We start from the raw sequence: 12,642 nt of genomic DNA, 5'->3' as shown, positions 1-12,642 counted from the left end.
CATAGAACATATACATAAGTAATTCTGTTATTGATTTAATTAGGTTATGGCTGCTACTGGTTGGTGTGAAGGGATAGCCAACCAGAAATTCAGTCAGTTGATCTTCGATGAGGTATGTACTCATTTATCTCCGTTTTTTAGATGCCTATACTTAATATGATTGAGAATGTTTTATTATTCATTCCTTGGATGAACATGATTTAGGATTGGTTGGCATTGGAAGAAGCTGTCCAAATTGGCCCCGTACAAGGTTTTGGTAAAAGGCTCAGCTCCATTTTAAGCACCTATCTTTCTAAGTAAGTTACACTCTGGTTTAAATATGTGAGTTCAAAATTCTAAAAATGAACAGGGAGTGGTTGTAACTATCTATGTTCATGATTTTCATATAAATGAAATTATGAAGGGAGGGGGATTTGGTGGAACATCTAAGTAGAAGAGGAAAAACTATGTTTCCTTTCTTTTTCCCTTTAGCAAGCATTGTACTTTGCACCAATTTTGTTTTGTTTAATCTTGCTCTTTAAGAAAAAAAACTTATGAAGTATTGTTCATCATTTGTTTCATTGTAAAAAAAGGAGATTTGGAAAACCAAATACCAGTTAAGCATAGGGTATGTCAATTTTATGTTTCCAAAATGTATGCTATTAGAGCCCATACATCTACTATTACCATATAGTCATAGTGGTTTTACATTGTCTGTTGGATTGACCACTTATTCAAATAGGTTCAATTCACTCTTTCGCATGCTACGTGCTATGTGCATTGTTTTTTGCCTAACCACTAAAACGAGCAAGTACGTAGTGTTTCCTTGTGAACAGATTCTTAAATGTGTATGTGTCTGCTTATTTGTGTGTGTGCTTTCTATGCATTATTGAAGTTTTTATTGTTAGTGTGTTTATGGGCTTGTATTGTTTCCAGTTATGACTTTATTTGTATGTCTTGATCCTGCTTGTGCATCATAGATATGACACAGAGGCCACCATCTACTTTGACGAAGGTGCAAGGAACTCAAAACGACAACTGTTGGAGTCAAAAGCGTTGGATGTATGGCTACTCTCTTCGTCTCTCTAATTTAACAGAGATTTTGGTTAGGTTTTCAGTTGGTTAGACAATGTTTGGAAATAAGGAGGTCGAGACTAGTAGTGGTTTTTAAGTTTTAGGAGCCTCCAAATTATTTTCAATACCACATTACTCGTGTCCCTAATCTCAAAATGAAGGGCATGATAATTAAGCCTGAACTTTCTCCCTCAGGCCCCCTATCAAAAAGTTCTATAATGTGCACCAAAACATCATTCCCGAAGCACGACTCCATGTAATTAGTTACCAAAACCTGAAAGAGACAAAGATCACTATGAGAAACTGAATTGACAAGTGGAGCTTGCTTGTTATGCAATAATCGAAAGTAGCATTGCCTGATCTTTATAGTTCATTTTGTCTTTAGACCCAACTGATTAAACAGTGGGTTGGATTCGGTGAGCTTGATTTGAGGATTCATAGCAGCGCCACGTACTGATGCAAATTATCATACTTCTAATCTCGCTTTGCTCTTAATTTTCCAGTTTGTTTACCGTGCATACACGACCATGTTGGGACATGTACGTTCCAAAGCGCTTGAAGCTTTTAAAGTGAGGCTGGAGCAATCATTAAACAAAGGAAGAGGATTTGCTACATATGCTCGTATCTGTACTCACTCTTCCATGCTTGAGTTTGACAAAGGATGTGCAGGTAATTAACATGCTTGTCCACCAAACAGAACCTTTGTTATTAGTACAACTTAACATGTTTCTCCTTTCAGATGCTTCCGTAATACAAGCTAATTGGGATGCTTCAAGAGTTCGCGAAAAACTTCAACGTGATATAGATGCACATGCATCATCCGTTTGTAGTGCAAAGTTGTCAGAATTGAATGTCAACTATGAGGTAATGTTACGATAATCTATTAAAATCTTGGTTATTATATGACTGAGAATACTTTTAAAGTCAAGTCGATAATTTGTTGTCGCTCAAATTTCTCAACGAAAATAACTTTTAAATTTTCAGCAACAACTGTCTGCATCTTTAACTGGAACAGTAAAGACTCTACTTGAAACTGGTGGAAAAGACACTTGGGCTTCAATAAGAAAACTTCTTAATCATGAAACTGAAGTTGCAATATCAAAATTTTCAACTGTAGTTGCCGATTTTGAGTTGGACAAAGCAACAATTGCCAAAATGTTGCAACATTTAAGGGTTACTCAAGGAATGTGGTGGAGAAAAAAACAAGGGAAGAGGCTACGAAAATTATGATCCACATGAAGGATCGGTAAAGGACTTGTTGTCAATATATTTTCGCTTCTTTCTTTGTTGTCATTTTGATTGCTTATCATTTCTGTTAAAATGTCTCAGGTTTTCAACAGTCTTGAATTATTACAGTGATTCAATGCTTCGGGTTTGGACTGGTAAAGAAGAAATTAGAAGTATTACCAAGGATGCTCGCTCTGCGGTAATCATTGGGAACTTTTATGGAAGATTAGTTATCTGTCCGTTTGTGTTAACGTTTTGTTTTAGTTTATGAAGCTTTTGTCTTGCTTGCAGTCTATGAAGCTTTTGTCTGTCATGGCTGCCATCCGCTTGGATGAGAAGCCAGATAATATTGAAAAAGTTCTCTTTTCTTCTCTAATGGATGGAGCTGTTATTGTTTCATTTTCACAAGATAGGGAAATCGGAGCTTCCGTAGACCCTCTTGCCTCAAGCAATTGGGAAGAGGTACCATTTAATGTGTTTTGCATTATCTGTAAACTTTTTATCTGATCAAACTGGTTCCTTATTAAAGGTTAAATTTGAACTAGGTTTCTGCAATGAATACCTTAATTACTCCAGTGCAGTGCCATTCCTTGTGGAGACAGTTCATAGCAGAGATTGAGAATAGTGTCAGTCAAGCTATTTCAGCACATGTACGTTTTATAACTTCTCTTACCTTACACTTAACTTCAGTATGTTTTCATTTTCATTTCAGCCGTGCTCCTTCAAGAATAAATGGATTTTGTTTTTCCTAAAACTCTTGCTTGGATTTAAATTTTGGAGATATGAAATATTGGTGTATTTTCTTGCAAATGCAACGGTAACTAGTAGTATAAACTTGGGAATAGAATGTGTGCATTGCGTATGACATTTGGGACGAAGTTCTTATTGATGCTGATTGGATTTGGTTAGTAGTGAAAATAAAAGAAACATCGTATATATATGAGGTTCTGGAACATATGGAAACACTTACGTCTTGTTTGGAACTTCTTCTCTAGGAAGTACTTCTGCTCATAAGAGCTTTTAAATAAAAATTCCAAGTGCTTACTGCAAAAGCACTTAAAGCGCTTCCTGCAAAAGCACTTAAAGCGCTTCTAAACTTTTTGCCAAACACTGTCAGAAGCACTTTTAGCCCTTCTAGATGCACTCCCAAGTAGGTCCTTAATATTGAAAAATGAGCTAAGTCATGTATGGTGTTTTTCCTTCTAAATGAATATTGATTATTTTTTAACTATATTATGTTTTATGGTATTTTTCACTGGAATATATTTTTTCACATATTTTTAGTACGCCTTGAAATGCATAAAATGCTTACATCTCAGGTTTCTCACGGGATGTAAAACACCTCTGCTTAGGCCTTAGTGTTTTCAAACTTTGCTTCTCATATGCATAGAACATATACATAAGTAATTATGTTAATGATTTAATTAGGTTATGTCTGCTACTGTTCGGTGTGAAGAGATAGCCAACCAGAAATTCAGTCGGTTGATCTTCGATGAGGTATGTACTCATTTATCTCTGGTTTTTTAGATGCTTATATTTAATATGATCGAGAAGGTTTTATCGTTTATTCCTTGAATGAACATGATTTAGGATTGGTTGGCATTGGAAGAAGCTGTCCAAATTGGCCCCATACAAGGTTTTGGGAAAAGGCTCAGCTCCATTTTAAGCACCTATCTTTCTAAGTATGTTTCACTCTGGTTTAAATATGTGAGTTCAAAATTCCAAAAATGAACAAGGATTGGTTGTAACTATCTATGTTCGTGATTTTCGTATAATTAAATTATGAGAGGGGGATTTGGTGGAACATCTACATAGAAGGAGAAAAACTATGTTTCCTTTCTTCTTCCCTTTAGCTAGCGTTGTACTTTGCACCAGTTTTGTTTTGTTTAATCTTTTCTTTAACGTATGAAGTATTGTTCATCATTTGTTTCATTTTAAAAGAAGGAGGTTTGGAAAACCATATACTAGTTAAGTATAGGGTAAGTCCATTTTACGTTTCTAAAATGAATCATATGCTATTAGAGCCCATATATCTACTATTACCGTAGTCATAGTAGTTTTACATTGTCTGTTGGATTGACCACTTATTCAAATAAGTTTCAATTCACTTTTTTGCATGCTACGTACTATGTCCACTTTTTTTTGTCTAACCACTAAAACCAGCAAGTACGTACATAGTTTTTCCTGTTAGAGTATAGTGCTTTAGATTGTGACACATGTCATAATCTTACTGTAGTAGTTAATTTGTTTGTTATCTGTAACTATATAGAAGACTTTCTCATGTAATTACTGATTGATAAAGTGAATATATCAGATTGTTCTCTCTAGCTTCTCTCTCTAGCTTCTCTCTCTCTCTCTCTGCTCTTGATTCAATATACAAGATTATAGTATATGTTTGATCTGCTGATATAGATTAACATGGCATCAATCGCCATTGTTGCTTACGCTTGAAGTTTTTCGATCCTCTGTTGCTTCCGCATTCTCTGATTCGGCTCATTGTCTTTCTCCGATTCAATACTTCGTCTTCTCCACTTTCTGCTTTCTGAAATTTCTAGGGTTTCGTGTTTATATTCCTTTCTTGATCGGTCCTTTCTGAATCTTGCACAGCAAGTGTTCGTTGTATTGTCTCACTCAAGTGTTGATCTTGCAATCCCGATGGTGACTACTTCGCAGCTTCAGTTGCTTCAATCTCCAATTACGGCCCTTATTTCCTCCATTTCTACGTCTGTTAATGTCAGGCTGGATGATTCGAACTACCTCAATTGGAACTTTCATATGCAACTTTTGCTTGATAGCAATGGAATCATGGGGTATGTTGATGGTTCGATCCCTTGCCCATCTCAACACGATTCGACCTCTGATGAATCTGGTATCATTTCTTCTTCTCCAACTGATGAATATATCGTATGGAAAATGCATGATAGAGCTATTATGCAATTGATCACTGCAACATTGTCACCTATTGCTATGTCATGTGCGATTGGTAGCACTAGCTCCAAGGATATGTGGATTAGGCTAAAAGAATAATTTTCCACTGTATCTCGGACTAGCATTTTTCAGATGAAATATAATTTGCAAACAATTAAAAAGGGTTCTGATTCAATATCTCAATATCTTCATCGCATTAAAGAAGCTAGGGACTATCTTTCTGCTGCTGGGGTATACTTTGCGGATGAGGACATTGTCATTCTTGCCTTGAATGGACTACCTGCTGAGTATAACACTTTCAGATGTGTTTTCAGATGTGTTATACGGGGGCGTGAAAGTGTGATTTCCCTGAAAGATTTTCGCTCACAGTCACTTGCAGAGGAAATCATTGTTGAACATTCAGTTCATCCTCCTCTTTTGACAGCTATGGTTGCTAATACAAGTTCTACTTCCACAAAAGGGCCTCCTTTTCAGCCTTAGAATTTCTCCTCGACTCTTGGTCCATCTCAGGTGGCCACTAGAGGTTTTACACCTTATAATGGGAACATGAACAAGGGTAGAGGCAGATTCACTCAGGGATCTAGATTTTATAATTCTAGACCAGTGTTTTCCCCTATGGCACATGTGCTTCCCAACTCTAATCCTGGAGTTCTTGGTCAATCACCTGGTCAACAATTTGGAAGTCTTTCTGCACCCATGATTCAAATCTGTCAATTATGCAACTCTGAGGGACACACTGCACCATTTTGTGGGGCTTCTCATGAGAAACCCAATTGTCACATCTGTGGTAGAAGTAATCATCCCACCTGGTATTGCTTCTATAATGATAAGGGTCCAAACTATATTGGACTGCATACCACTGCTTCATATTCTCCACGGTCATCCTATCCTGTGCAACCACAGAATTTGCAGTATACTACATATCAAGCTCCTCCTCAGCATTCATCATTCACACCTTCACAGTTTCGGGCTCCGGAACCTTCTCTGCAAGCCATGCACACAGTGCTCAATTCTGCTTCTCAGTCATCCTGTTCTTCAGGTTCCTCTCCGGTGTGGCTCACTGATTCCGGTGCCACCAATCATATGACGGCTGATTTGACTAATTTGTCATTGGCCTCACCGTATCCCACAAATGAAACAATTCATACTGCAAATGGTGAAGGTTTGAATGTGTCTCATGTTGGTCATTCTACTATTCATACATCAGTTTCCCCAATAAAATTGAACTTTGTGCTCTATGTTCCTCAATTAACTCAGAACCTGTTGTCAGTACATCGACTTTGTCTTGACAATAATTGTTGGCTTATATTTGATGCCTTTTGTTTTTGGATTCAGAGCAAAGCCACAGGGAGGATCCTTTACAGAGGCTTGTGCAGTAATGGACTATATCCTATCCACTCCTTGTCCACTTCAACCTCACAGACGCCTTCTCAAGCTAAGGCATTTCTTGGCCAACTTGTTCAGTCTAATCTGTGGCACCATAGGTTAGGTCATCCTACCAATACTGTTGTTTCTCTGATGTTGAATAAAGCTAATGTCCATGTCCCCAAAACCTCATCCCCTATGATGTGTCATACATGTCTAGAAGGGAAATTTAGCAAACTACCTTTTCCACAACATCTCAATCAGTCTGTAACTCCCTTTGAAACTATTCATACTGATTTGTGGGGTCCTGCACCTTGTATATCAGTTGATGGTTATCGATACTACACCATCTTTGTCGATGAATGTACCAGATATTGCTGGATCTTTCCATTAATAAACAAGTCTGATTTGTTCTCTACCTTTGTTGCCTTTTATTCCTTTGTTGTTACTCAATTTTCTGCTCCAATTAAAATTCTTCAAACTGATGAGGGGGGAGAGTATACCAGCAACAAATTGAAAAAATTTCTTCTTGAAAAAGGCATTTCACATCACCTCTCTTGTCCATATACTCCTGAACAAAATGGGGTTGCTGAGAGGAAACATAGGCATATCATTGAAACCACTATCACCTTATTACAAACAGCCAAATTGCCATCTCAGTTTTGGTCCTATGCTTGTCAAACAGCCACATATCTAATCAATCGTATGCCTACTGCTGTTCTTTATAACAAATCTCCTTTTGAGATGTTATTTGGGACATATCCACCACTTACTCACCTTAGAATTTTTGGATGTGCCTGTTTTCCTCTACTCAAACCATATAATAGCACCAAATTACAGGCCAAAACTACAAAGTGTGTGTTTATTGGGTATGCCACCAAATATAAAGGCTATTTGTGCTATCATGTGCCTACAAAGAGAGTGTTTGTCTCTAGGCATGTTATCTTTGATGAACACCATTTTCCCTACACAGACTTATTGCCTACACATTCAAACACATTCACATCACCACAATCATGTCCACGTTCCAATTGTCCTGTGCCTATTGTTACTACCGAGAATGTCGTTGTCACATCCTTTCCAGATTCTACTCCTCCAACTTCTAGTGTCCCTACACCTGCACCATCAGATATACCTGCCTCAATATCCTTAACACATTCTGCCTCCGATTTTCCTGAAGTTTATCCAAGTTCTCAGTCCATTGCTGCTCCAATTCTAGCCTCTTCTCAGATCCCTGTGGCCCATGACATCAGATCTAGTTCTGGATCCAAAACATATGATTTTACACCTGATACTTTACAAGTTGTGTTGTCCATTCCTCCATTCAATCTGCATCCCATGCAAACTAGAAGCAAGAGTGGGATTATTAGAAAAAAGGCTCTCTTAGCAAGTGTTCAGGACTTTGGGGGAACTGATATGTCCTTGGTTGAACCAGTTAGTTACAAGTCTGCAATCAAAGTCCCTGTGTGGTTACAGGCCATGCAAGAAGAAGTTAATGCTTTACATACTCAAGGCACTTGGAGTCTAGTTCCATTGCCAGCAAATAAGAACCTCGTTGGATGTAAATGGATTTTCAAGATTAAGAGACACTCAGATGGGTCTATTGCCAGACACAAAGCATGGTTGGTTGCTAAGGGTTTCAGTCAAGAACCTGGATTGGATTATGGGGAGACTTTTAGCCCTGTGGTGAAGCCTACCACAGTGAGGTTAGTTCTTGCTCTTGTTGCCCATTTCAATTGGCCTCTTCGACAATTAGATGTCAAAAATGCATTTTTGCATGGCATCCTACAAGAGGAGGTCTACATGTCTCAACCTCCTGGTTTTGAAGATCCATCTCATCCTTATCTTGTGTGTAAACTACTTCAATCCCTATATGGGCTAAAACAAGCTCCTAGGGCCTGGAATGAACGGTTTACTCAGTTTCTTCCTTCTTTGGGTTTTGAAAACACATACTCTGACTCCTCATTGTTTGTTAAGCATGTTGGTCACGAGATTGTGGTTCTGCTTCTCTATGTGGATGACATCATTATAACTGGCAGTGCTTCTGGTGCAATTACACAAGTTATTAGTGCTCTTACTACTGAGTTTGATATCAAGGATTTAGGGTTGCTCCACTATTTCTTAGGGATTCAAATCACTAAAACTGCCACTGGTTTGTTTTTGTCACAAACCAAATATGTGGCAGATCTATTGGTTAAATCTGAAATGTTTGATGCTAAACCCTGTGATACCCCATGTCTTCCTTACAACCGGTTACTCAAAGAGGATGGGGATCCTTATTCCAATCCTAAGTTGTATAGAAGTATTGTAGGGGCTCTACAATACTTAACTTTCACAAGGCCAGATATTGCCTTTTCTGTGCATCAAGTCTGTCAGTTTATGCAGAATCCAATGGTATCCCATTTTACTGCAGTTAAACGTATATTACGATATCTCAAGGGCACAATGCAATTTGGTATCTCATATACTATGGGAGATTTGCAGTTAAAGGCTTTTAGTGATGCTGATTGGGCAGGGGACCCTAATGACAGAAGATCTACTACTGGTTTGGTGGTGTTTTTGGGTAACAATCCAATTTGTGGTCCTCTANAGAAGCAACAAACTGTTTCCAGATCATCAACCGAAGCTGAATATCGTGCTTTATCATTTACCTCAGCTGAATTGGATTGGATCAAACAATTATTAGCATTTCTGCACATTCCACTACCTCGTGTGCCTGTCCTCTTTTGTGACAATCTCTCAGCCATTGCCTTATCTTTTAATCCTGTTCAGCATCAAAAGACCAAACACATAGAAATCGACGTGCATTTTGTTCGCGAAAGAGTATCACTGAAACAACTTTCTTTGCAGTTTGTGTCTTCCCAAGAGCAGTTTGCTGATATTCTTACAAAGGGGTTGAGTGGTCCTCTTTTCAGAACTCATTGCTGCAATCTCATGCTTGGTTCTTCACCGCATGCTCTTGAGGGGGGATGTTAGAGTATAGTGCTTTAGATTGTGACACATGTCATAATCTTACTGTAGTAGTTAATTTGTTTGTTATCTGTAACTATATAGAAGACTTTCTCATGTAATTACTGATTGATAAAGTGAATATATCAGATTGTTCTCTCTAGCTTCTCTCTCTCTCTCTCTGCTCTTGATTCAATATACAAGATTATAGTATATGTTTGATCTGCTGATATAGATTAACATTTCCTTGTGAACAGATTCTTAAATGTGTATGTGTCTGCTTATTTGTTAGTGCTGTATGGGCTTGTATTGTTTTTATTGAAGTTTTACATTGTCGGTTAGTTTTGACTTTATTTGTATGTCCTGATCCTGCTTATGCATCGTAGATATGACATAGAGGCCATCTACTTTGAGGAAGGTGCAAGGAACTCAAAACGACAACTGTTGGAGTCAAAAGCATTGGATGTATGGCTACTATCTTCGTCTTTTTAATTTAACAGAGATTTTAGTTAGGTTTTCAGTTGCTTAGACAGTCCTTGGAAATAAGAAGGTCGTGATTAGTAGTGGTTTTTGAAGTTTTAGAAGCCTCCAAATCATTTTCAATACCACATTACTCATTCGTGTCTCGGGACCCCATCGCAAAATGAAAGGCATGATAATGAAAATTGGCTACCTAAACTTTCTCCCTCAGGTAGCCCTATCAAAAAGTTGTAAAATGTGCAGAAAAACATCATGAACGAAGCAGGACTCCTTCTAATTAGTTATCAAAAGCTTAGATTGACAAAGCTCACTCTGAGAACTTGAATTGTCAAATGGAGTTTCCTTGTTATGTAATACTTGAAAGTGGCATTGCCTGATGTTTATAGTTCAGATTGTCTTCAAACCTGAACTTATTAAAGGGTGGCTTGGATTTAGTGTGGTGGGTTTTGAGAATTCATAACAGCCACTAATGTCAGTTATCATGCTTATTTTAGTTTAAATCTCCCTTTACTCTTAATTTTCCAGTTTGTTTACCCTGCGTACACGACCATGCTGGGACATTTACATTCTAAAGCGCTTGAAGATTTTAAAGTGAGGCTGGAACAATTGTTAAACAAAGGAGAAGGATTTACTTTATCTGTTCGTACATGTACTCAGTCTTCTATGCTTGAGTTTGACAAAGGATGTGCAGGTAATTAACATGTTTGTCCACCAAACAGAACCTTTGTTATTAGTACTACTTAACATGTTTCTCCTTTCAGATGCTGCCATACAACAAGCTAATTGGGATGCTTCAAGAGTTCGCGAAAAACTTCAATGTGATATAGATGCACATGCATTATCCGTTTGTAGTGCAAAGTTGTCAGAATTGAATTTCAATTATGAGGTAATCTTATAATAATCTATTAAAGTCTTGGGTATTATATGACTTAGAATACTTTTAAAGTTATGTTGATAATTTTGCAGAGACAGCTGTTTGCATCTTTAACTGGACCAGTAGAGGCTCTACTTGAAACTGGTGGAAAAGACACTTGGGGTTCAATAAGAAAACTACTTAATCGTGAAACTGAAGTTGCAATATCAAAGTTTTCAACTGCAATTTCCGATTTTGAGTTGGACAAAGAAACAATTGCCAAAATGTTGCAACATTTAAGGGATTACTCAAAGAAGGTGGTGGAGAAAGTTGCAAGAGAAGAGGCTACAAAAATTATGATCCACATGAAGGATCGGTAGAGGACTTGTTGTCAATATATTTTCTCTTCTTTTTTCCTTGTCATTTTGGTTGCTTATCATCTATGTTAACATTTCTCAGGTTTTTCAAAGTCTTCAATTGTGACAGTGATTCAATGCCCCGGGTTTGGACTGAGAAAGAAGACATCAGAAGTATTACCAAGGATGCTCGCTCTGCAGTAATCATTGGGAACTTTTGTGAAAGAATATTATCTGTCTTTTTGTGTTAAAGTGATATTTTAATGTCTTTTATTATATATTTATTGCAGGCTTTGAACCTTTTGTCAATCATGGCTGCCATCCGCTTGGATGAGAAGTCAGATAATATTGAAAAAGTTCTCTTTTCTTCTCTGATGGATGGAACTGTTATTGTTTCATCATCACAAGATAGGAGAATAGGAGCTTCTGCATACCTTCTTGCTTCAAGAACTTGGGAAGAGGTACCATTTTATGGATTTTGGTTCATTTGTATAAGTTTTCTATCATCAAACTGGTTTCTTATTAAAGGTTAACTCTGAACTAGGTTTCTTCAAAAGATACCTTAATTACTCCAGTGCAGTGCAAGTCCTTGTGGGGAGAGTTCAAAACCGAGACTGAGTTTAGTGTCACTGAAGCTATTTTAGCGCAGGTATATTTCATAACTTCTTTTGTATGGATTTGAATTATAGAGATCTAACTAGTGATGTATATGTACTTGGAAATGTAATGGGCAAGTAGTTGTAGAAAGTTTGAAATATGATGTGTGCATTGTGCATGACATTTGGGATGGAGTTCTTATTCATGTAGATTGGATTTGGTTTAGTAGTGAAAAAAAGAAACATTGTATATATGAAGTTCCGGAACGAAATACTTAATATTGGAAAATTTATGCATGCTAATATTTTCAACCTATCTTTATGCATGCTAACTCTTGACTTAGTAACGGCAAGTTTATGCATGCTAATATTTTCAACCTATCTTTATGTTTAGAAGCTCAATCCAATCCTGCAAACATAATGTATATGATTCTGTTTGCTTTTGTATTCTTAGGAGGCTTACAAGCGGAGTAACAACTGGTTGCCTCCTCCGTGGGCTATTATGGTGATGGTCGTTCATGGTTTCAACCAATTTATGCTCCTTTTAAAGTAATTATGGCCGTTCAGAGTACTAAGTTTGTGCACATTGTTTAATTATTTGGAATTCCCAACTTGCTTGTCCATACTGTTCCTTTTCTCTTGAAATGAAACAGTGGTTATATTTGTTGCGTCTTTTTTTAGAATAAACGAAAGCTTTTTATTGACAAACAAACAAAAGTATAAAGTAACGTTGTGTCTAATACGGGTAAATCTTGTGGAGTCACCAAAACACATCAACATGTTTAATTGATCTAGAGAGAATCAGGGACAACCCAAATATGACGAAAATCCCCGA

The 12,642-nt window shown here is 37.3% G+C and overlaps 1 protein-coding gene across 1 annotated transcript in view; it reads left to right on the top strand.

Moving 5' to 3' along the window:
- The window catches only part of LOC117623874 (protein ROOT HAIR DEFECTIVE 3 homolog 2-like), a 16,017-nt gene extending 3,594 nt beyond the window's left edge, over positions 1 to 12,423 (top strand). Inside the window, exons 5-14 of the mRNA XM_034354883.1 lie at positions 44 to 112; positions 205 to 296; positions 9,909 to 9,987; positions 10,528 to 10,693; positions 10,764 to 10,888; positions 10,969 to 11,231; positions 11,315 to 11,411; positions 11,502 to 11,672; positions 11,756 to 11,860; positions 12,262 to 12,423. Coding sequence (XP_034210774.1) covers positions 44 to 112; positions 205 to 296; positions 9,909 to 9,987; positions 10,528 to 10,693; positions 10,764 to 10,888; positions 10,969 to 11,231; positions 11,315 to 11,411; positions 11,502 to 11,672; positions 11,756 to 11,860; positions 12,262 to 12,360 — 1,266 coding nt within the window. The 3' untranslated portion in view covers positions 12,361 to 12,423. The remainder of the gene's footprint in view (positions 1 to 43; positions 113 to 204; positions 297 to 9,908; positions 9,988 to 10,527; positions 10,694 to 10,763; positions 10,889 to 10,968; positions 11,232 to 11,314; positions 11,412 to 11,501; positions 11,673 to 11,755; positions 11,861 to 12,261) is intronic.
- Positions 12,424 to 12,642: the final 219 nt, after the last annotated feature.

The sequence above is a fragment of the Prunus dulcis genome, chromosome 4, assembly GCF_902201215.1.
Source record: "Prunus dulcis chromosome 4, ALMONDv2, whole genome shotgun sequence".
Taxonomy (NCBI): domain Eukaryota; kingdom Viridiplantae; phylum Streptophyta; class Magnoliopsida; order Rosales; family Rosaceae; genus Prunus; species Prunus dulcis.
This window is presented reverse-complemented; position numbering and strand designations above follow the sequence as displayed.